The sequence below is a fragment of the Ursus arctos genome, chromosome X (genome assembly GCF_023065955.2).
Source record: "Ursus arctos isolate Adak ecotype North America chromosome X, UrsArc2.0, whole genome shotgun sequence".
NCBI classification, from domain to species: Eukaryota; Metazoa; Chordata; class Mammalia; order Carnivora; family Ursidae; genus Ursus; species Ursus arctos.
The window spans coordinates 104,896,054-104,922,091 of NC_079873.1; the positions used below are offsets into that span (position 1 = coordinate 104,896,054).

A 26,038-nucleotide genomic window follows, 5' to 3' on the forward strand; every position below is an offset into this window, starting at 1 on the left:
ACCCCTTCTTTGTTACTAGTTGACCCCAAATGGTCTAGCCCTGTTGATTCCCCCAGTATTCCCCATGAGGCAAGGGGGGAATGCTCTGGAATGCTGGGGGAAACGGGATATCTGCCTTAGGCTCTCCATTTACCACTAGAGAAACCATAGACCCAGAGGAACCCTCTAGGTGCTACATTGGGCTGGCCTGGGAGAGGGAAGTAGGTGGTGAAGTGAAGCCACTTCTCTTACATTTCTAACGTGGCTTTTCTTGGATTTTGTGCTCCAAGAGGGTGATTTAGTTTTACTCCCTGGTTCTGGGATTTTCACAAAGGTATTATTGTCTGTAAATAGTTGCTAATCCATGTATTTGTGATGGGATACCTGAGCCAGGGATGTCCTACTTCACCATCTCCTCATTTTAGGCATGCTCTTTGCTTCTTTGGAAATGAGATAGGAAAACAGAAATTGAAAGAAAGAGGCTAGAAAAAAAGATTAAAGAAAATATATTCAGTTATTTAAAACAAATGCTTGATTTGATAATTTTTTGAAAAGTCCACTTGCTTTGTCTTTCGGATATACAAAATATAATTAATTTATGAATATTTGTTATATATTTTATATATCAAATATTCCACATGATCATATATCTCCCTGTGTGTGTCTGTCTTCCTTTTGTACGAACATCAGTCATAGTGGATTAGGGACCATCTTACTCCAGTATGACCTCATCTTAATTAATTATACCTGCAACAACCTTTTTTTCTCAAGAAGGTTACATTCTGAAGCACTCATGGTTAGGACTTCACCATATCTTTCTGGGAGACACAATTCAACCCATAAAAGTAGGAAACCTAGGCAGAAGATATTTCTTAAATTTTTTTATTTATTTGAGAGAGAGGGGGAGAGATGAAGGGCAGAGACAAAATGCTCAAAGTTGTTTGGCATATAATAAGAGCTAAATAAGTGTTCATTCTTGTTTTAGAGTGGGGTGATACAGGCCAGCCCACATTTTGCTATATGAACTTTTGGTTCTAACTCTATGAGTCCACTCAAACAGCAGAGCATTGTGGTTAAATTGCATAAGCTGTGGAACTAACCCATGTGGCCTTGAATTCAGACTCCACTGCTTAGTAGCTGGATAACCTTGTAAAATTCCTCAATCTCTCTTTGCCTCAGTTTCTTGGACTATAAAATGAGGATAACAGTGGTATCCACCTTATAACATTGTTATAAACAGTAAGTATTTTAAGACGTTAAATGTTAAAGTGCCAGAAGAGTGCCAATCACATAGCAAATGCTGTAGATGAGACTGTTATTTATTATTATTTAAGACACTTATTTATTTGAATGAATCTGTGTCAAAATTGCTCTGAGCAAGCTGTGTTGGTATAGTGTTAGCATATATTTTTGCATAAAAATGCACTACTTCATGATTATTAAAGAGATCTGGTTATGTGAACCGGGGAGGTGCTGGAATGTCTTGTTTTGAATATAAGATTAAAGAACTTAGTGAACTGAATTGGGACCCACCTTGATTTAACAATGTTTAGTCAGCTATATATTGCCTAATTTTTCTCTCTCCAGGAGAATATGTCGTCATGACAACTCACTTCCATCTCAAGCGAAAAATTGGCTACTTTGTGATCCAGACCTACTTGCCATGTATCATGACTGTCATTCTGTCACAAGTGTCTTTCTGGCTCAACAGAGAGTCTGTCCCTGCCCGCACGGTCTTTGGTGAGTGTTGTTTTATGGAGAATGAGCAGATGAAGGCATTGGCAAAGTCTTATGATGGACTGTCGTAGTAGGTATAAGGAGAGTGGATGCGAGCAATGCCTGGGCCCAGCATTAGTAATTGAGTCATCAGATCCTGGTGTTTCAAGCAACTGAATTCTTAAGAAAAAGGTGGGAAAAGAGTGTTGGAGTAGTAAGGTTACTAAAATGCTTCTTTTCTCAGTCAGGTTTGCTTCAGGAACTGGGGAGGGACTGAGCCTTCGGTGAAAAAGAGGAAATTAGTGGGCAGAGCTGGAAAAGGTGACAAGTGGGAAACTAAGTTGACAACAGAGAAGTGGATTGGGTGCTTTTTTATGATCCTTTTTTTTTTTGTATCTGACATTGCTGTTTCTCCTCTAGCTTTTTTGAAAGTACAAATTATCAGTAAAGGCTACACAAAGGTTGAAGGATTTTTCAATAGTACCTACAATCAGGGAAATTTTCTTTAATAGAAAGTTACTGATGTCTAAAAAGAGATTTGTATATCATTAGCATTTTTCTCTGGGAGACTTAAAACATATAAAACATTTTCTGCCTGTTTTCCCCACTGTAAAAAATTTTAGGAGACAAATATTCACTCTTTTTGGTCTACTAAACTGCCTCCATGGCAGTGGTAACTGTGAGGCACATACTACATACCCACACAGAAGGCCGATATTTCCTACCAATATCCTGAAGCTATACTATGTAGTTAAAATAGTAAATGATGTTTTAGAAAGAAGCAGCATTTTAGGTCAGGTAGAAGAAATTGTAGTAGAGAAAGAGCAAGAGTAACCTGTAAAGTAGGGGGGGAAAAACAAGAAAGGTGTGATATCATGGAAATCAAGAGGAGAATGTTTCAAGAAGCAGGGAATAATCATCTGGTGTAAATTCTGTGTTTTTAGGCAAGATGCAGATGGAAACTGTATGGTGATATGCTTTGTTGTTAGTGATCTTGAACAGTTCTAGTGAAGTGGAGGGAGCAGAATGTATATAGGAGTCAACAATTCTTAAAAATATAACAAACTACATACCCTGAAAAGTCTTCCTCTACAAAATCCTAGAAAAGTTAGATAAAACATAGAAAACATTCTTTTTAAATATGTGGGCTGCTAGAAATTAAAGGAAATACTCAGGGACCCAAATGGAAGAGGGAACTAAAAATTAGAGTGTTAATCACATGAACTGATACTGTTATAGCTGGAAAATGGACTACTAGTCTTGGTAAATAAGATTTTGAGTTTTAAGTTTACACAAGAAAGGCTTTGAGCCTGAGTGAAGTTTAGGATTAGAACTAGGGCTGTGGTAGACTAAATAATAGCTCCCAAATATATTCATGTCCTGATCTCTGGAACTTGTGAATGTTACCTTATGTGGCAAAAGGGGTGTTGCAAATGTGCACTAAGGATCTTGTGATGGAGCGATTATCCTGGATTATATGGCTAATAAATATAAATCACAAGTGTCCTTATAAGAGGTAGGCAAAAAGGTATTTGACTACAGAGTAAAAGGCGATGTGATGAAGGAAGCTGAAGAGATTTGAATATGCTATGCTGTTGGGTTTAAAAGAGGAGGAAGGGGCCCATAAAACTGCCAGACTTCTGGCCTCCAAAAGTGTAAGAAAAAAATATTTGTGTTACTTTAAGCCACTAAATTTGTGGTAATTTTTTACATAAACCATGGGAAATGAATACAAGGATTCATCCCATAAATCCAATACCACTGAAGGATTATGCCCTAGAAAAAGCACTAGAAAAATACAGTAATCAGGATGCCCGGGTGGCTCAGTCGGTTAGGCATCTGTCTTTGGCTCAGGCCATGATCCCAGGGTCCTGGGATTGAGTCCTGCAGTGGGCTCTTTGCTCAACGGGGAGCCTGCTTCTCCCGCTGCCTGCCACTTCCCCTGCTCGTGTTCACTCTCTCTCTCTCTCTCTGACAAATAAATGAATACAATCTTTAAAAGAAAAATACAGTAATCAGTGCAAGGAGACAATAAAGCATAATGTCTGTTTTGGCCTGGGTTCTGTGTAAAATGTAGGATTCCTTAAGAATTTATTTTTTAATTTAAACTTGGGTTCACATGAGTTTAGAGTTCATAGTTAACACTAACTGCATTGATGTAAGAACCTCCAACATAAAACATTAATTCAAAAAATGATTGCAGACTTTTTATAAAAGAAAAAAGAGCCAAGAATAGCCAATATCCTCCTAAATAAGAACAAAGTGGGGGTACCTGGGTGGCTCAGTTGGTTAAGCATCTGACTTGATTTTGGCTCAAGTCATGGTCTCAGGGTGGTGAAAGTGAGCCCGTGTTGGGCTCCACACTCAATAGGGAGTCTGCTGGAGATTCTCCACCTTCCCCCTCTCTGCTTGCATTCTCTCTCTCTCTCTCTAAAATAAATAAATAAATCTTTTTAAAAAAAAGAACAAAGTGAAGAGACTTGCCCCCCAAGATGTCAAAAATGATTAAAAAGCTATAGAAATTTACAGTGTATGTTATAGGCACAAAGGAAAGAAAAATAAACACTATAGAGAAAGTAAAGATAGACCCACATATATAAAAACTTGATTTATGACAGAGGTGGCATTGCAGAGAATTAACTGGAGATTGATTATAGGCTTAAATATAGAAGCTAAAAATGTCATGCTCTTAGAACTAAATATAAGACAATGTCTTTGTAACCTTTGGAAGGCAGAAACTCCTTAGTATACAAAAAAAAATAAGTGAAGAATAAAACAATAAATTGGACGTCATCAAGATTAAAAATTACCAGTCATCAAAGAATAACAGTAAGAGAACAAAAAGGCAAGCAATAGACTAGAAGAATATATTTTATATATGTACAGATTGACAAAGCATCTATTTGAAAAATATAAAGAGATCCTTAAATTCAATGATAAAAATACAAAGAATCTAATTTTAAAAATTGGAAAAATACATGAACAGACATTTCACTGATATGTAAATGCCCCATAAGAACATGAAAAGATATTTAACATCATTTTATATCAGGAAAATATAAATTAAAACTACATGGAGACATCACTTTATAAACACTAGAGTGGCTAAAATTAAAGAGACTGACAATTCCAAATATTTGTGAAGTTGAGGAACACATGGAATTCTCATACACTGCTGGTGAGGATGTAAAATGGTACAACCACATAGGAAAAACAGTTTGGCTATTTCTTATAAAGTTAATACATTAATGCTAAAATCTAGGTGTTTCACTTCATACCCAAGTGAAATGAAAATATATATAAAAGGCTTATACAAGAATGGTCATGAATAATTACTTTATTCATAAAATCCCAAACTGGAAAATATCCAGATATACATCAACAAGTGAATGGGTGTTTATATTATGGTGTATTCATACAGTGCATTGACAACCATTGATTCACATAACAGTATAAGTGAATCTAAAAAATTATGTCAAACTAAGAAGCCAGACACAAAATAGTATATAATATATGATTTCATTTACATGAAATTCTAAGACAGACAAAAAACTAAGCTACGGTGTTAGAAACCAAAGCTCTGGGGCAGTGGATTGTTTGAAAATGAGTATAAGGGCATTTGTTGGTTTGGTAGAATATTCTATATCTTCATTGGGGTAGTAGTTATACAACTGTGTACATTTGCCCAAGCAATTTGAAATGTACAATTTCTGTTTTATTGTATATAATTTATAACTCAATTAAAAAATATTGACCTACTAAAACTCCAGATATTTGAGTTATCAAACTTTCAAATAGCTATGATGAACACGTTTAAGCAGGTGAAACTAACATGATAATTCTATCATAGACAGTGTGTTTGTGTTGAGAGAAAGAGCACATGAGAGAGTAAGCACAGTGGAAATTCTAAAACTTGAAAATATAGATAAAAACTCAGTGGTTTAGATACAATTGAAGGGAAAACCTGTGAACTGAAAAAATATTTAGAATGAGGCCCAGGGGCACCTGGGTGGCTCAGTTGTTGAGTGTCTGCCTTCGGCTCAGGTGTAATCCCAGCGTTCTGGGATTGAGCCCTGCATCAGGCTCCCTGCTCAGCAGGAAGCCTGCTTCTCCCTCTCCCACTCCCCCTGCTTGTGTTCCCTCTCTCACTGCCTCTCTCTCTGTCAAATAAATAAATAAAACCTTTATTTAAAAAAAAAAGAAATAGAATGAGGCCCAGAGAGAAACAGTATATGATTTATTGAAAAGGTCTATCACAGAAGTAATTCGATTCCTAGAAGAAAACTGAGAGATGGTATAGAAGCAATTTTTGAAGAGACAGTGGCTGAATCCTGTCCAAGCCTGATAAAGGACATAAAGGCACAGTTATGAAAAGCTCTATGAACCCAAGTAGGATAATTAAAAAACAAACAGAGACACATTATAGTGCAACTTTTGGAAACAAACAAACAAAAAGAGAGAGCCAGGAATCTTTAAAGTAGCCCAGAAAAAAGTACATTGCCTTTAAAGTAATAATAAACAGACTACCCTGACTTCAACAGAAACAATAAGTACCCTTTCAGACAAAAAACAAACTAAAAATTCATTATCATCAAACCCTCACTAAAGGGAGTTCTTCAAGCAAAGGGAAAATTATCCGAGAAGGAAGGTTTAAAATGAATTTTAAAAGTGAAAATAATAACTATATGGGAAATGCTAAATGACTATTGAATGTATAAAATGATAATAGTGGCTTATTGGACATACAATATATTTAGAGTAAAAGACTGGACCATAATGTAGTGTATATAAGTTGAGATGGAGATAAAATGTTCCAAGGACTTTCATTGTCAAGGAAATGTGTTAAGGTACCAATTAATATTTAATTTTCATAAGTCAATTGTTCATGCTGACTGAAACCCATACATCTAATGGGAATGTTAAATGGTACAAACACTTTAGAAAACTGGCAGTCTCCTATAGTTAAACACATGCTTATAATATAATCATGTATTTCCACCCCTAGGTGTTTACTAAGGAAAATGAAAACATATGATCATACAAAGACTTAGATGTAAATCTTCCCAGCAGCTTTATTCATAATAGTTGAACATTGGAAACAGTCCAGATGTCCATTAATAGGTGAATGGATAAACAAATTGTTATATCAATGCAGTGGAATGTTAGTCTGAAATTAACAGTAATGAACTAAAGATAAGTGCAACAACATGAATGAACCTAAAGAAAACTATGCTGAGTGAGGAAAGCCAGACACTAATGAGTACATACTGTATAATATGTATGAAACTCTAGGGGGGAAAAATCTAACCAAGAAAGTAGAAGAGTGGTTACCTGGGAACAAGGAGGGGATGGAATGGTCTCAAAGGAAACTTTGGGTTGATGGAAGTATTCTATAGACAATACCTATGAGAAAGGCTGAAGAGGGATATTACCAGATGGTAGAAATCTCACAGAAGCACAGATTACCATAAGACTATGATAGTGCAATTTCTAAGGAATACTAGAGATCAAGGAGAATATGTACCTCTATCTGTTGAGTTCTTGATTCTGAATGATCAACCATGTTTTGAGAACAGAAACTAGTACACTCAGTATGAGAGTCAGGTTTTAGTTAAGATCAAAAGAGGTTGTGCATTTGAAGAAGAGGTTGAGAATATAGGTGAATCTGCTGGTCATAGAGCAGCAGACTTGGAGAGTTAGGAGAGTTTGGGAGAAAGGGGTTGTAAGAAGAAATGGGTGACTGGGTCATATTCAGTAATGTACTACTACTGGATTTAGGCTTTATTTGCTATTCTCTTTCCAGCTTCTTTAGGTTGTGTATTTGAGACTTTTCTTGTTTCTTGAGAAAGGCCTGTATTGCTATATACTTCCCTCTTAGGACTGCCTTTGCTTCAACCCAAAGTTTCTGAACTCTCATGTTTCCATTTTCATTTTCATTTGTTACTATGTATATATATATATTTTAGTTCTTCTTGTGGCACCTGGGTGGCTCAGTCAGTTAAGCATCTGCCTTCAGCTCTAGTCATGATACCAGGGTCCTGGGATTGAGCCCCACATTGGGCTTTTCCTTTCCCTCTGGCTGTCGCTCTCCCTGCTTGTACTCACTCTCTCTCTCTCTCTGTGTCAAATAAATAAATAAAATCTTAAATAAATAAACAAACAAATAAGTAATTTTTTCTTTAATTTTCTGGCTGACCCATTCAATCTTTAGTAGGATGTTCTTTAACCTCTGTATATTTGTGGTCCTTCCAATTTTTTTTATCGTAGTTGACTTCAAGTTTTAAAGCACTGTGGTCTAAAATATGCACAGAATAATCTCAATCATTTTTGTAGTGATAGAGACCTGATTTGTGACCCAGTACGTGATCTATTCTGGAGAATGTTCCATGTGCTCTTGAGAAGAATGTGGATTCTACTGCTTTGAGATGAAATGCTCTGAATATATCTGTTAAGTCCATCTGGTCCAGTGTGTCATTCAAAGCCCTTGTTTCCTTGTTGATCTTCATTTGAGATGACCTGTCCATTGATGTCAGTAGGGTGTAAAATTCCCCTTCTATTATTGTATTATTAGCAATGTGTTTCTTTAATTTTGTTATTAATGGATTTATTTATTTGGCTGCTTCCATGTTAGGGGCATAAATATTTATAATTGTTAGATCTTGTTGGATAAGACCCTTTTATTATGATATAGTGTCCTTCTTATCTCTTATTACAATCTTTGGTTTAAAATCTAATTTGTCTGATGTAAGGTTTCTTTTGATGCCCATTTGCATGATAAATGGTTCTCCACCCCCTCACTTTCAATCTGGTGGTATCTTTGGGTCTAAAATGATTTTCTTCTAAGCAGCATATTGATGGGGCTTTTTTTTAAAATCCATTTTGATACCCTGTATCTTTTGATTGGAGCATTTAGTCCATTTACATTCAGAGTAATTACTGAAAGATAATGAAGTTAGTGCCATTGTATTACCTGTAAGGTCACTGTTCCTATAGATTGTCTCTGTTCCTTTCTGGTCTTTGTTATGTTTGGGCACTCTCTTCACTGATAGGATCCCCTTTAATATTTCTTGCAGGGCTGGTTAATGTTCACTAATTCCTTTAGTTTTTGTTTATACTGGAAACTATCTCTTCTTCTATACTTACTGCCAGCCTTGCTGGATACAATATTTTTGGCTGCATATTTTTTCCATTTAGCACATCAAATATATCATGCCTGACCTTTCTGGCCTGCCAGGTCTCTATGGACAGGTCTGCTGTCAGCTTTATGTGTCGTCTACACTTGTATGTTAAGGACCTCTTGTCCCAAGCTACTTTCACGACTTTCTCTTTTTCTTTGAAATTTCGAAGTTTCACTATTATATTTCAAGGTGTTTTTATTGATTTTGGGGTGGGGGTTCTTTGTGACTCCTGGACTTGAAAGTCTGTTTCCTCCCTCAGGTCAGGGAAGTTCTCAGCTGTAGTTTATTCAAATAAGCCTTCTGTCCCTCTCTTCTGCTCTTCATCTTCAGGGACCCTTATTATCCAGATATTATTTCACTTTATGGAATTGCTGAATTCTCGAAGTCTCCCTTCATGATCCAGTTTTTGTGTTTCTTCTTTTCCACTTCTTTATTTTCCATCATTTTGTTTTTTATACTGCTGACTCTCTCTTCTGCCTCATTAATCCTTGCTGTTAAATCCTCTATTTATGACTGCCTCTCAGTAATAGCATTTATAATTTTGACCCCATTAGATTTTTAGTTCTTTTATTTCTGTAGTAACGGATTCTCTAGTGTCTTTTATGCTTTTTCCAAGCCCAGCTACTATCTTTATAATCGTTTTAAATTCTATTTCAGACATTTTACTTATATCCCTATTAATTAAATCCCTGGCAGTGAGTATTACCTTCTGTTCTTTCTTCTGGGGTAATTTCTCTGTCTAGTCATTGTGTCCAGAAAAGAAAGGAGGATAGAAAAAAAACAAAAGAAAAGAAACCAAGAAAAACAGCAATAACAACAACAGCAATAGCAACAAAACCTTTAGGAAATGTTTCTTGTGTATGCTGTGTACACTCTGCTGTTGTGTTTTGCCGGCTCTTTCCAACTGGTCCTTCCTCCACAGAGTTGCTACTTGCATGTAGTGGGGAGTGTTCGGACCTCTATGTAGGTGTGCTTTGATTTCTTTGTCAAGATAAGCCTCACATGTGCCACATTCTCTCCATCCAAGAACATCTTCCTCATTGTTTAAAATAGTTGAATGTTGGTCTAGTTGTATTTGAAGGACAAGGCAAGTTCATGGCCCCCTACTGCTTGGCCAGCTTAACTCCGCCACTCTGCTTGCTTTTCTATATGATATATCTCACCACATTAGAACTTCTTCCATGCCCAACTTGACCGAGACCAACATTCACCATCCTCTTGAGCATGCTAACACTAAGAAAGAGGGTCTAACTACTCACTCCTCCTGAAGTCTAGATGTCTTTGGGTACAACAATTAGCTTTGTCAAAATTCTAGGGTATAGAGACTGTAGGAAATATTCATAGATGGGGAGAATGGGGCACAGAGAGATGAAGTAACACACCCAAGATACAAAACAAGTAAGTGGCAGAGCTCAGGACTTCTAATTTCTAGTGTAGATATTTGAGGCTAGAATACTATTGATAACTATTATAAAATTATTTTTATAATAATATTTTTTATTATATTATGTTAATCAGTACATCCCTAGTTTTTGATGTAAAGTTCCATGATTCATTAGTTGCATATAACACCCAGTACACCATGCAAAACATGCCCTCCTTACTACCCATCACCAGCCTATCCCATTCCCCCACCCCCCTCCACTCTGAAGCCCTCAGTTTGTTTCTCAGAGTCCATAGTCTCCCATGCTTCACTCCCCCTTCTGATTACCCCCCTTTCTTTATCCCTTTCTTCCCCTACCAATCCTCCTACTTCTTATGTTCCATAGATGAGAGAAACCATATGAAAATTGTCTTTCTCTGCTTGACGTATTTTGCTTAGCATTATCTCCTCCAGTGCCGTCCATGTTGCAGCAAATGTTGAGAAATCATTCTTTTTGATAGCTGAGTAATATTTCATTGTATATATGGACCACATCTTCTTAATCCAGTCTTCTGTTGAAGGGCATCTCGGCTCCTTCCACGATTTAGCTATTGTGGACAATGCTGCTATGAACATTGGGGTGCATATGGCCCTTCTCTTCACTACGTCTGTATCTTTGGGGTAAACACCCGGTAGTGTAATGGCTGGGTCATAGGGTAGCTCTATTTTTAACTTTTGAAGGGACCTCCACACTGTTTTCCAGAGTGGCTGTGCCAACTTGCATTCCCACCAAAAATGTAGGAGGGATCCCCTTTCTCCACATCCTCTCCAACAATTGTTGTTTCTTGCCTTGTCTATTTTTGCCATTCTACCTGGCGTAAGGTGGTATCTCTGTGTGGTTTGGATTTGAATTTCCCTGATGGTTAATGATTTGAACACTTTTTCATGTGTCCATTAGCCATTTGTATGTCTTCATTGGAAAAGTGTCTGTTCATATCTTCTGCCCATTTTATGATTTGTTTATTTGTTTCTCATGTATTGAGTTTGAGAAGTTCTTTGTAGACCTTGGATCTGTGTGTGTCATTTGCAAATATCTTCTCCCATTCTGTGGGCTGCCTCTTATTTTTTTTGACTATTTCCTTGGCTGTGCAGAAGCTTTTTATCTTGACGAAGTCCCACAAGTTCATTTTTTCTTTTGTTTCTCTTGCCTTTGGAGATGTGTCATGAAAAAAGTTGCTGTGGCTGATGTCAAAGAGGTTGCAGCCTATGTTCTCCTCTAGGATTTTGATAGATTCCTGTCTCACATCGAGGTCTTTCAACCATTTGGAGTTTATCTTTGTGTATGGTGTGAGAGAGTGGTCAAGTTTCATTCTTTTGCATGTAGCTGTCCAATTTTCCCAGCACCATTTATTGAAGAGACTGTCTTTTTTCCACCGGATGTTTTTTCCTGCTTTATCAAAGATTAGTTGCCCAGAGAGCTGAGGGTCCATTTCTGGGTTCTCTATTCTGTTCCATTGGTCTATGTGTCTGTTTTTGTGCCAGTACCATGCTGTCTTTGTGATCACAGCTTTGTAGTACAACTTGAAATCCGGCATTGTGATGCCCCCAGCTTTGTTTTTTCCTTTTCAACAAATCCTTGGTGATTCGTGGTCGTTTCTGGATCCACAGAAATTTAAGGGCTGTTTGTTCCACTTCTTTGAAAAATGTCCTTGGTATTTTGATCGGGATAGCATTGAAAGAGTAGATTGCTCTGGGTAGCATGGACATTTTAACTATGTTAATCCTTCTGATCCATGAGCATGGAATATTTTTCCATCTTTTTGTGTCTTCCTCAATGTCTTTCAAGAGTGATTTGTAGTTTCTAGAATATAGGTCCTTTACGTCTCTGGTTAAGTTAATTCCAAGATAACGTATGATTTTTGGTGCAATTGTAAATGGAATGGATTCCGTAATTTCTCTTTCTTCAGTCTCATTGTTCGTGTATAGAAATGCAACTGATTTCTGAGCACTGATTTTGTATCCCGCCACATTACTGAATTGCTCTATAAGTTCTAGTAGTTTGGCAGTGGATTCTTTTGGGTTTTCCATATGGAGAATCATGTCATCTGCAAAGAGAGACAGTTTGACTTCTTCTTTGCCAATTTGGATACTTTTTATCCCTTTTTGTTGTCTGATTCCTGTTGTAGGGACTTCTAGTATATGCTGAATAATAATGGTGAGGGTGGGCATTCTTGTCGTGTTCTTGATCTTAAGGAAAAGGCTTCCAGCTTTTCCCTGTTTGAATGATATTTTCTGTAGGCGTTTCATAGATGGTTTTTATGAAATTGAGGAAGGTACCCTCTATCCCTACACTCTGAAGGGTTTTAATCAGGAAAGGATGTTGTATTTGGTCAAATGCTTTTTCTGCATCAAATGAGAGGATCATATGATTCTTGGCTTTTTTCTTGTTGATATGATCTATCACACTGATAGATTTGTGAATGTTGAACCACGCTTACATCCCAGGGATGAATCCCATTTGGTCATGATGGATAATCCTTTTATTTACTGTGGGATCCTATTAGCTAGGATCTTGTTGAGAATTATGGTGTCCATATTCATCAGGGATATCGGTGTGCAATTCTCCTTTTTGATGGGGTCTTTGTCTGGTTTGGGGATCAAGGTAATACTGGCCTCATAGAATGAGTTTGGTAGTTTTCCTTCTGTTTATATTTTTTGAAATAGCTTCAGGAGACTAGGTATTATTTCTTCTTTGAATGTTTGGTAGAATTCCCCAGGGAATCCATCAGGTCCTGAAGTTTTGTTTTTTGGAAGGTTTTTGATCACTGCTTCAATCTCTTCATAATTAATTGGTCTGTTTAAAAAATCAATTTCTTCCTGTTTCAGTCTTGGTAGTTTATAGGTTTCCAGGAAGGCATCCATTTCTTCCAGGTTGTTTAATTTATTGGCATAAAGCTGTTTATAAAAGTTTCTAATAACCCTCTTATTTCATTAATGTTGGTTGTGATCTCTCCCCTTTCATTCATAATTTTATTAATTTGGGTCCTTTCTCTATTCTTTTGAATAAGTCTGGCCAGTGGCTTATCTATTTTATTTATTCTTTCAAAGAACCAGTTTCTGATTCTGTTGATCTGCTCTACTGTGCTCCTGGTTTCTAATTCATTGATCTCTGCTCTAATCTTGATCAACTGCTTTCTGGTGCATGGGTTAGGCCTGTCCCTCTGTTGCTGTTCCAGCTTCTTGAGGTGAGAATATAAAAACTGCATTTTAGATTTTTCTATTATTTTGAGTGAGGCTTGGATGGCTATGTATTTTCCCCTTAGGACCATCTTTGCAGTGTCCCATAGGTTTTGTACCATTGTGTTTTCATTCTCGTTGGTCTCCATAAATTGTTTAAATTGATTTTTGATTTCCTGATTTATCACATCATTCTTGAGCAGGACAGTTCTTAGTCTCCAAGTGTTTGAGTTTCTTCCAAATTTTTCCTTGTGATTGAGTTCCAATTTCAAAGCATTGTGGTCTGTGAATATGCAGGGAATAATTTCAGTTTTTTGATATCAGTTGAGACCTATTTTGTGACCCAGAGCATGGTCTATTCTTGAGAATGTTCCATGGGCTTTAGAACAGAATGAGTATTCTTTGGTTCTGGGGTATAGTGTTCTATATATATCGATGAGGTCCATCTGTTCCAGTATGGCATTAAAAGTTCTTGTTTCTTTGTTGATTTTCTGCTTAGGTGATCTATCTATTGCTGATAGTGGAGTGTTGAGGTCCCCTACTGTTAACGTATTTTTATCTATATGTCTCTTTATTTTGGTTAAGAGTTGGCTTGTGTATCTAGCTGCTCCCCTGTTGGGGGTATAGATATTTATAATTGTCATATCCACTTGTTGGATACATCCTTTAAGAATAATATAGTGCCCTTCTGTATATCTAACTATAGTCTTTAGTTTAAAATCCAATCTTTCTGATATGAGAATTGCTACCCCAGCTTTCTTTTGAGGTCCATTGGCATGAAAGATGGTATTCCATTCCTTTACTTTCAGTCTGGATGTATCTTTTGGTTCAAAATGATCCTCTTGTAGACAGCAAATGGATGGGTCATGTCTTTTTATCCAATCTGCAACCCTGTGGCATTTATGGGAGCATTTAGGCCATTCACATTGAGAGTGATTATTGAAAGATATGATTTTAATGATGCCATGTTGCCTGTGAAGTGTTTGTTCCTATAGATTGTAACTTTCTGTTCTGTATCACTCTTGGGGCCTTTTAACTTTTATAGGACCCCCCACCCTTAATATCTCCTGTAGGGCTGCTTTCGTGGTTACAAAATTGGTCAGTGACTGGTGATTCTGGAAGGTCTTTATCTCTCCATCAATTCTGAATGACAGCCTTGCTGGATAAAGGATCCTTGGCTGCATGTTTTTCTCTGAAAGAGCTTTAAAAATGCCCCCCCCCAACCTTTTCTCTCATTCCAGGTCTGTGTAGACAGGTCTGACGTAATTCTGATACCTTTGCCTTGGTACGTGAGAAATTTCTTTGCCCTGGCCACTTTCAATACCGTATCCTTCGATCTAATGTTTGCAAATTGCATTATGACGTGACGTGACGTGGCGTAGGTTTTTCATGGTTGAGCTTGGGAGGGGTCCTCTCTGCCTCTTGGACATGAATGCTTGTTTCCTTTGCTAGATTTGGGAAGTTTTCAGCTATAATTTGTTCAAATATCTCTTCTAGACCTCTGTTTTTCTCCATCCCCTTGGGGATGCCAATGATTCTGACATTGGAATGTTTCATTGAGTCAGTAATCTCCCGTAACCTACATTCTTGAGATTGGATTTTTTTGAGCCAAGTTTCTATTTTAGCTTTTTCTTCTACCAACCCATCCTCTAATTCGCTGATTTATTCTTCTGCCTCATTTACCCTGGCCATCAGAGCATCTAGTTTAGACTGCATTTGATTCATAGCATTTTTAATTTCTGCCAGATTCACTTTCATTTCCACCCTTAGAAAGTCTATATTCTCATTAATATTTTCGTTAATATTTGTTTCAAGTCTACACATCATCTTGACCATTGTTACTCTGAACCCCATTTCTGATAATTTGGTTATATCCATATCCATTAGTTCTGTGGCAGAGGCCACAGACTCATTGTCTTTTCTTTGCTGGGGGGGATTTCTCCTTCTCATCATTCTGATGAGGAGAGGTTGCGGGGTTGCCCAGAGCCCAGGACCCATGCAGTGTACACTTGTTTTATAGGGACCTTAGGGATGTGGGCTTCTTAATTTTTCAGCCTTCCTTCTGGGGGAGGGGCCTGCTGCACTGATACTCAGGCAACCCTGTTTGGGTAGAGTCTCCCTGTCCCCTGCAAGGGGGGATGGGAATGGGCACACTGTGAGCTGGTATTTCCAGGCTTTTGTTCTCTGGAGGCTTTCCCTGGCGATTTGCTGTGCCTCTTCTGAGAGAGCAGCAGTGGCCGAATCCCAGCCTCTGTCTCAGAATGGAGAGGTTACAGTCTGCTCTTCATTGAGCTCTTCTGGCCACTTTAACTCTGTTTCTGTTGGTGCTGCTAATCCCTACAGCATCCCAGGATGTTTGCCCCACACCCGGCGTCCCAGCCCTCACTTCCATGGTCAGTACATCTCTGTCCTTTGTGTTTCTAACACCGCCAGCCACCAGCTGCCCCCGCGTGCTCTGGAGCTCCATTTCAGTGTGGTTCATGCCCACTCTGGAGCTCTGGTTTTCAGACTGGTCGTGCACATTCCTTGGCTCACGGTCTCCGTCTGTTCTCTCACGGGTGCCAGTCCGAGAGTCAGCCTGCTCCCCAGTGCAGGTGGCTACCGCTTCCTGGCGCCTGAAGGTGGCGGCTCCCTCCTCCTTCCATTTATCTTCCGATATCTGTGCATGGATTCACGGCTCCCCGCTTCGTACCTCAATACTCAGTGCTGGAGATGTTCATTTGTAGAGATCCAGATGTATCTTCCTGCATCTCAGGCTGATTCTGTGGGTTTTCAGAATGGTCTGGTACCTATCCAGCTTGACTCAGGGGACCGGCTGAAAAAGGGGACCCCTACTCCTCCGCCATCTTAACTCCTCCTATAAAATTATTATAATGTTGTTTAAAATGTGTTTATAATTATACCACTATAATTAATTATATAATTATGACAATATTATTGTTAACAACAGTAAAAATAAGAGTAATGTTAATTATAGAAGCTACTATTTCTAGAGTGTTTACTCTGTGCCATATATTGTGCTATGGGCTTTATAAACATCATCTCATTGGATCCCCCAACAAATTTCTGAGTCTGGTATAATCATACGCTTTACACATAATAAACAAGCTTAGTGGGGTAAATCACCCTGTTCTAGGCATATTACTAGTAAGTGGAATGGCCAGAATTTCAGCCTATTTTCAATCTGATTGTAAAGCTTATATTGTTAGCCACAGCACTATATAGCTCAGATGTGTATCTAAAATACAGATTAGAAAAATAAAATTAATAGAACTTAAAAGTGAATAAAGGGAAGTCTTAAATTTAGGGTAGTAACACCACCAAGAAAAAGAATCAATTGATCTAAAAACAAGCTCTGGTTTGACAAAAACTCACAAGAAATAGATACGGGAATAGCTTTGGTTGTCCACAAAACTCAATAAGACCTAGACTGTGATGCAACTAAAGTGCAATTTTTTACAATTTTTGTTGCAATATTAGGAGAATAGTGTCCACAGTAAGCGAAGTGAAAATCCTGAGTCTTGGGCTCAGATTCTGGGTTGTTTAGAAGAGAACTACCAGAATGGGGAAGGAAGAGAAACAAAAGAAGGAAGCGGCCATGTCCATTCTGGAGATTAACAGACTCATGAGGAATCATGGCCACCCTCTCCAACTCTCTGAAGGCCAGTCCTGGAAAGGAGGGAGCAGGCTTTTCTTTCCTGTGTTGCCAGAGAAAGAACTCTGAGATCAGTCAGTAGGCTAAGAGTTAGAGGAAGGCAGGTTTCAGCTCAGAAGGTAAGGTTTTCTAATTAAAAAGTGTTCTTACCATGAAGTAGATTAGCTGTTCTTCAATGGAAATGTTTAAGCAGAGGCTAGAGAACTTTTAGATGTGCTTTACTGGAGTTTCCCATTCCTGTAATAACTGGGATGGGGTAATTACCAGGTAGAACCATGCCATGTTAACATTCTCTGTGTTACTTTAAAGGGGCTGTTTTGAGTGGGGTATAGCTCCTCCTCATAAGTCAAAGTTGGTGATCTCATCATATATGCTCTAAATGTCTTCCAGTGGCAACTGGTTCTCATCTTCTCTCTCCCCAGGTGTCACCACTGTTCTCACCATGACCACCTTGAGTATCAGTGCCAGAAACTCCTTACCTAAAGTGGCATACGCGACGGCCATGGATTGGTTCATAGCCGTCTGTTATGCCTTTGTATTTTCTGCGCTGATTGAATTTGCCACTGTTAACTACTTCACCAAGCGGAGTTGGGCTTGGGAAGGCAAGAAGGTGCCAGAGGCCCTGGAGATGAAGGTGAGATACAGCAAGGTGGGGGCTGGGAAGCACTCCCTGAGAGAACTGTATTGGAACCAGGAGTGGGCAGCCTGCAGCCTGTGGGAACTGGCCAAGGCTGTGTGCTATTCACTGGGGTCATCAATCCAATTCTCAACTGGAGTGCTTCTTGGCAATGTGTAGTGTTTGCTGGGGGGCAAAGAAAAGAGGGTGTGTATCATGGAGTGTTGATGTCTTGTGATGAGGGACCTACCCTAAGTATAATATTCCTAGAAGCAAGGGGAACACATTGCACTTATAAAACCACCCAGAAAAGTGCACAATCTCTAGGGCCAACTCTGCCCTTTACTTTTCAGTATATTCCCACTATATTCAAACAAAGTTATCATTATTCCATTTGTGTCTCTGCTTAACTTTTTATGCTCTATCTAGACTATTCCTTTCTTTTTTCCTGCCTGGTGAAGATATACTCATTCTTCTTCTTCTTTTTTTTTCTTTCCTAACTCATTCTTCAAGACACAGATTAAATACTATTTTCTCCATAGAACCTTTCCAAGAATCATTCAGATAGTCTTAGCTTTTCTTGTGGCAGGAGGAGGGGGCTCCGACTATTAAAATGTTGTATTTGTATTAGAGTTTTTTATCTGCCTCCTCATTAGACTGAATATCTTGAGGGCAGGGGCTTGTCTGCATCATCTTTCTAACTAGACAGTATTCTTGCACAGCACCTGATTCATAGTAAAAGCTGAATAAATGTTAGTTGGATTGGTGGAGAGATGGGAAGAAGGGAAAAAAACCCCAATAAACCAACTAGAGTTGGTAGGAATATAACATAAATACTGTGAAATCAAGATTATTGCCCTTGGCTGCTTTAAAAGAGTTCAGATCTCTAGACCTAGATGAAGACTATCCAAAGATGCTAAAAAGAACTGGCAGATGTGGTCCCAGAACCATTCCAGTACTATGAAGAATCGTGGAGAAGAGAAAAGATACTGAAGATTTTTTTTCAAACTGGAGGAAAAGATGTATTTCATAGAATACAGACTGGTCTGGTGAGTTGGCAAAATTTTAGTGTAGATATTCACTATTTATTTATTTATTTTATAATTTTTATTTTGTTATATTAGTCACCATACAGTACATCCCCAGTTTTTGATGCAAAGTTCCATGATTCATTATTTGGATATAACACCCAGTTCACCATGCAATATGTGCCCTCCTTAATCCCCATCACCGGCCTATCCCAATCCCCCACCCCCTCCCTTCTGAAGCCCTCAGTTTGTTTCCCAGAGTCCACAGTCTCTTATGGTTCATTCCCCCTTCTGTTAACCCCTGCTTCATGCTTCCCTTCCTTCTCCTACCGATCTTCCTATTTCTTATGTTCCATAAATGAGTGAAACCATATGATGATTGTCTTTCTCTGCTTGACTTATGTCACTTAGCATAATCTCCTCCAGTCCCATCCATGTTGCTGCAAATGTTGTGTAATTGTTCTTTCTGATGGCTGAGTAATATTCCATTGTATATATGGACCACATCTTCTAAATCCAGTCATCTGTTGATGATGTATATATGGACCACATCTCGGCTCCTTCCATGATTTAGCTATTGTGGACAATGCTGCTATGAACATTGGTGTGCATATGGCCCTTCTCTTCACTACATCTGTATCTTTGGGGTAAATACCCAGTAGTGAAATTGCTGGATCATAGGGTAGCTCTATTTTTAACTTTTTAAGGGACCTCCACACTGTTTTCCAGAGTGGCTGTACCAACTTGCATTCCCACCAACAATGGAGGAGGGATTCCCTTTCTCCACATCCTCTCCAACAATTGTTGTTTCTTGCCTTGTCCATTTTTGCCATTCTAACTGGCATAAGGTGGTATCTCTGTGTGGTTTTCATTTGAATTTCCCTGATGGCTAATGATGTTGAACTTTTTTTCATGTGTCTGTTAGCCATTTGTATGTCTTCATTGGAAAAGTGTCTGTTCATATCTTCTGCCCATTTTATGATTTGTTTATTTGTTTCTCATGTATTGAGTTTGAGAAGTTCTTTGTAGACCTTGGATACCAGTCTTTTATCTGTAGTGTCATTTGCAAATATATTCTCCCATTCCGTAGGCTGCCTCTTAGTTTTTTGGACTGTTTCCTTGGCTGTGCAGAAGCTTTTTATCTTGACGAAGTCCCACAAGTTCATTTTTTCTTTTGTTTCTCTTGCCTTTGGAGATGTGTCATGAAAAAAGTTGCTGTGGCTGATGTCAAAGAGGTTGCAGCCTATGTTCTCCTCTAGGATTTTGATAGATTCCTGTCTCACATCGAGGTCTTTCAACCATTTGGAGTTTATCTTTGTGTATGGTGTGAGAGAGTGGTCAAGTTTCATTCTTTTGCATGTAGCTGTCCAATTTTCCCAGCACCATTTATTGAAGAGACTGTCTTTTTTCCACCGGATGTTTTTTCCTGCTTTATCAAAGATTAGTTGCCCAGAGAGCTGAGGGTCCATTTCTGGGTTCTCTATTCTGTTCCATTGGTCTATGTGTCTGTTTTTGTGCCAGTACCATGCTGTCTTTGTGATCACAGCTTTGTAGTACAACTTGAAATCCGGCATTGTGATGCCCCCAGCTTTGTTTTTTCCTTTTCAACAAATCCTTGGTGATTCGTGGTCGTTTCTGGATCCACAGAAATTTAAGGGCTGTTTGTTCCACTTCTTTGAAAAATGTCCTTGGTATTTTGATCGGGATAGCATTGAAAGAGTAGATTGCTCTGGGTAGCATGGACATTTTAACTATGTTAATCCTTCTGATCCATGAGCATGGAATATTTTTCCATCTTTTTGTGTCTTCCTCAATGTCTTTCAAGAGTGATTTGTAGTTTCTAGAATATAGGTCCTTTACGTCTCTGGTTAAGTTAATTCCAAGATAACGTATGATTTTTGGTGCAATTGTAAATGGAATGGATTCCGTAATTTCTCTTTCTTCAGTCTCATTGTTCGTGTATAGAAATGCAACTGATTTCTGAGCACTGATTTTGTATCCCGCCACATTACTGAATTGCTCTATAAGTTCTAGTAGTTTGGGGAAGGAGTCTTTTGGGTTTTCTATATAGAGTATCATGTCATCTGCAAAGAGAGACAGTTTGACTTCTTCTTTGCCAATTTGGATACTTTTTATCCCTTTTTGTTGTCTGATTGCTTTTGCAAGGACTTCTAGTACTATGTTGAATAATAGTGGCGAGAGTGGGCATCCTTGTCGTGTTCTTGATCTTAAGGAAAAGGCTTCCAGCTTTTCCCTGTTTGAATGATATTTTCTGTAGGCGTTTCATAGATGGTTTTTATGAAATTGAGGAAGGTACCCTGTATCCCTACACTCTGAAGGGTTTTAATCAGGAAATGATGTTGTATTTGGTCAAATGCTTTTTCTGCATCAAATGAGAGGATCATATGGTTCTTGACTCTTTTCTTGTTGATACGATCTATCACACTGATCGATTTACAAATGTTGAACCACCCTTGCATCCCAGAGATGAATCCCACTTGGTCTTGATGGATAAACCTTTTAATGTAATGTTGGATCCTGTTAGCTAGGATCTTGTTGATATTTTGGCATCCATATTCATCAGGGATATTGGTGTGTAATTCTCCTTTTTGACGGGGTCTTTGTCTGGTTTGGGGATCAAGGTAATACTGGCCTCATAGAATGAGTTTGGTAATTATCCTTCTGTTTCTCTTTTTTGAAGCAGCTTCAGGAGACTAGGTATTATTTCGTCTTTGAATGTTTGGTAGAATTCCCTGGGGAATCCGTCAGGCCCTGGACTGTTGTTTTTGGGGAGGTTTTTGATCACTGCTTCAATCTCTACATAATTAATTGGTCTGTTTAAATAATCAATTTCTTCCTGTTTCAGTCTTGGTAGTTTATAGGTTTCCAGGAAGGCATCCATTTCTTCCAGGTTGTTTAATTTATTGGCATAAAGCTGTTGATAAAAGTTTCTAATGATCCTTCCTATTTCATTAATGTTGGTTGTGATATCTCCCCTTTCATTCATAATTCTATTAATTTGGGTCCTTTCTCTATTTTTTGAGTAAGTCTGGCCAGTGGCTTATCTATTTTATTTATTCTTTCAAAGAACCAGTTTCTAGTTCTGTTGATCTGCTCTACTGTGCTCCTGGTTTCTAATTCATTGATCTCTGCTCTAATCTTGATCAACTGCTTTCTGGTGCATGGGTTAGGCCTGATCTTCTGTTTCAGCTCCAGCTTCTTGAGGTGATAATATAAAAACTGCATTTTAGATTTTTCTATTCTTTTGAGTGAGGCTTGGATGGCTATGTATTTTCCCCTTAGGACCATCTTTGCAGTGTCCCATAGGTTTTGGACTGATGTGTTTTCATTCTCATTGGTCTCCAGAAGTTGTTTAAACTGATTTTTAATTTCCTGGTTTACCCAATCATTCTTGAGCAGGACAGTTCTTAGTCTCCAAGTGTTTGAGTTTCTTCCAAATTTTTCCTTGTGATTGAGTTCCAATTTCAAAGTATTGTGGTCTGAGAATATGCAGGGAATAATGTCAGTCTTTTGGTATCAGTTGAGACCTGTTTTGTGACCCAGAATATGGTCTATTCAGTAGAAAGTTCCATGTGCATTCAAAAAGAATGAGTATTCTTTTGTTCTGGGGTGTAGTGTTCTGTATATATCTATGAGGTCCATCTGTTCCAGTATGTCATTCAAAGCTCTTGTTTCTTTGTTGATTTTCTGCTTAGGTGATCTGTCTATTGCTGAGCGTGGAGTGTTGAGGTTCCCTACTATTAATGCATTATTATCTATATGTCTCTTTATTCTGGTTAAGAGTTGGCTTGTGTATCTAGCTGCTCCCCTGTTGGGGGCATAGATATTTATAATTGTCATAATGACTTGTTGGATACATTCTTTAAGAATAATATAGTATCCTTCTGTATCTCTAAGTACAGTCTTTAGTTTAAAATCTCTGTGCGTGGATTCACGGCTCCCTGCTTTGTACCTCAATACTCAGCACTGGAGATGCTTAATGTTCATTTGTAGAGATCCAGATGTATCTTCCTGTGTCTCAGGCTGATTCCATGGGTTTTCAGGATGGTCTGGTAGATATCCAGCTCGACTCAGGGGACCAGCTGAGAAAGGGGTCCCCTACTCCTCCGTCATCTTTTCACCTCCTTGCAGAAAGTGGTAGCTTTTCTGTTCATAGAGTTTCTGCTGCTCTTTTCTTCGTTCTCCAGTTGCATTCATAGGTATTCAGAATGGTTTGGTAGCTCTCTAGCTGAATTCCTGGGACCAGATGAACTTTAGGTCTCCTGCTCCTCTGCCATCTTAGAACGCCAATATTCATCATTTAGATAGAATTTATTAAGTCCTTGCTATGAATTATGAAGAAATAAGCATATTTCTACTAACTATATCTACCCTATCGTAGGAAATTTTGGGTTGGTTTTATTTTTATACCTAATGTAGTTGTTACCTTTGTATCCTTAAAATACATTGATCCATCTAATACTTGATTTGTCGTTTATGAACAAGGTCTACTGACCCCTCACAGGCTACAAAACAAGGAAATTAGTATACTTATCTTACCTCTCACCTTCTCTGTCCTTGTCGTTTTCTAACTTTTGTTTGTTATAATGCTATTTCTGCATTGTCAAGCTATTTCTGCATTGTCAAGGCTTATAGCATTTACATGCTCTTACATAGCCATAATTCCTATAGTCAATTAGTCATAGTTCTACATTTAAATGGATAAAAGGACTGTTTTGATAAGATAGCCCATTTTTCCATTCGTTGCTTAGTCACCTCAAGGCTATCACCTAGACGATTTTTTTAAGGCTCATGGGAACCGTATTTCCTACTATATTGCATGCATAAAATTACCTGTCAATTGTTTATACTTGAATTGTAGTTGTGCTGTTGTACAATTCACGGGTCCCATTCTCTCTCTGATGTCCATGTAGACATTGGTTGCTATGCTTAATTCTCTCACTGATTGTTGTTTTGAATTAATGTTTTAAAAGATTTTATTTATTTATTTGAGAGAGCGCATGAGCAGGGGGAGGGGCAGAGGGAGAGGGAGAGGGAGAGGGAGAAGCAGGCTCCTCACTGAGCACAGAGCCTGATGCACAGCTCAATACCAGAACCCTGAGATCATGACCAGAGCTGAAGCCAGATGCTTAAACAACTGAGCCACCCAGGTGCCCCCATTATGAAGAAATTTAAAACCAGCCTGAGAATCTCTTACATAATAGAGGACTTGATTTTATGGCCCAGAAGCCCATACAACTGCATCTTTTATTTACAAATTCCAGTTAATTTACAATGAGATATCTTGATCTATCTGTATGATTTTTTTCCTAGGACACCATGTGGGGTTTTCCCCAAGTTTTTATTTAAATTCCAGTTAGTTAACTTCAGTTTAATATTAGTTTCTGGTGTATAATTTAGTGATTCATCACTTACATACAACACCCAGTTCTCATCACAAAAAGTGCCCTCCTTAATACCCATCACCTATTTAACCCACCCCCTACCCACCTCCCCTGAGTAACCATCAGTCTGTTCTCTATAGTTAAGAATATGTTTTATGGTTTACCTCTCTTCCCCACCCTGTGTTCATTTGTTTTGTTTCTTACATTCCACATTTGAGGTAAATCATGGTATTTGTCTTTCTCTGACTGACTTATTTCATTTAGCATAATACTTTCCAGTTCCATCCACATCATTGCAAATGTCAAGATTTTGTTCTTTTTCATGGCTCGGTAATATTCCATTATAGATCATCACAATGTCTTTTTAAAAACTTATTTAAATTCAATTAGTTAACATATAGTGTATCATTAGTTTCTAAGATAGAGTTCAGTTATTCATCTGTAGCATATAACACCCAGTGCTCATTAATATCATGTGCACTCCTTAATTCTCATCACCAGTTACCCCATCCCCCCACCCTTCTCCCCTCCTGCAACTCTCAGTTTGTTTCCTTAGTTAAGAGTCTCTTATGGTTTGTCTTCCTCTCTGATTTTGTCTTATTTTATTTTTCCCTCCGTTCCCCTATGATTCTCTGGTTTGTTTCTTAAATTCCACATATGAGTGAAACCATATGATAATTGTCTTTCTCTGATTGACTTATTTCACTTAGCATAATACTCTCCAGCTGCAACCACATTATTGCAAATGTCAAGATTTTGTTATTTTCTATGGCTCAGTAATATTCCATTGTATATATACAATGTATATGTACATGTATATATACAACTTCTTTATCCATTCATAAGTTGATGGACATTTGGGCTCCTTCCATAATTTGGCTATTGTGGACATTGCTGCTATAAACATTGGGGGTGCATGTATCCCTTATGATCAGTATTTTTGTATCCTTTGCATAGATACCTAGTAGTACAATTGCTGGATCATAGGCTAGTTCTATTTTTAACTTTTTGGGGTACCTCCATGCTTTTTTCCACAGTGGCTGCACCAGTTTGCATTCCTATGAATTGTGTGAGAGTGTTCCCCATCCTCCCCAACATCTATTGTTTCCTGCTTTGTTAATTTTAGCCATTCTGACAGGTGTGAGGTGGTATCTCATTGTGGTTTTGATTGTATTTCCTTGATGATAAGTGATGTTGAGCATTTGAGCATCTTTTCATGTGTCTGTTAGCCATCTGGATGTTTTCTTTGGAAAAGTGTCTATTCATGTCTTCTGCCCATTTCTTAACTGGATTATTTGTTTTGGGGGTGTTGGGTTTGATAAGTTCTTCATAGATTTTGGATACTAACCCTTTATCAGATACGTCATTTGCAAATATCTTCTCCCATTCTGTAGGCTGCCTTTTAGTTGTGTTGTTTTGCTGTGCAGAAGCTGTTGATTTTGATTAAGTCCCGATAGTTCATTTTTGCTTTTGTTTCCCTTGTCTAAGGAAATATATTTAGTAAGAAGTTGCTGTGGCCTAGATCAAAGACATTGCTGCCTGTGTTCTCCTCTAGGAGTTTGATGATTTCCTGTCTCACATTTACGCCTTTCATTCATCTTGAATTTATTTTTGTGTATGGTGTAAGAAAGTGGTCCAGTTTCATTCCTTCATATGTTGTCCAATTTTCCCAATACCATTTGTTGAAGAGATTCTTTTTGCCATTGGATAGTCTTTCCTGCTTTGTCAAAGATTAGCTGACCATAAATTATGGGTTCATTTCTGGGTTTTCTGTTCTGTTCCACTGATATATGTGTCTGTTTTTGTGCCAATACCATACTGTCTTGATCACCACAGCTTTGTAATATAACTTGAAATCCAG

At 38.1% G+C, this 26,038-nt stretch overlaps 1 protein-coding gene across 1 annotated transcript in view; it reads left to right on the plus strand.

Moving 5' to 3' along the window:
* Positions 1-26,038, plus strand: part of GABRA3 (gamma-aminobutyric acid type A receptor subunit alpha3) — a 370,374-nt gene that overhangs the window by 325,601 nt on the left and 18,735 nt on the right. Inside the window, exons 8-9 of the mRNA XM_048213585.2 lie at positions 1,567-1,719; positions 17,551-17,762. Of these exons, the coding sequence (XP_048069542.1) occupies positions 1,567-1,719; positions 17,551-17,762 (365 nt within the window). The remainder of the gene's footprint in view (positions 1-1,566; positions 1,720-17,550; positions 17,763-26,038) is intronic.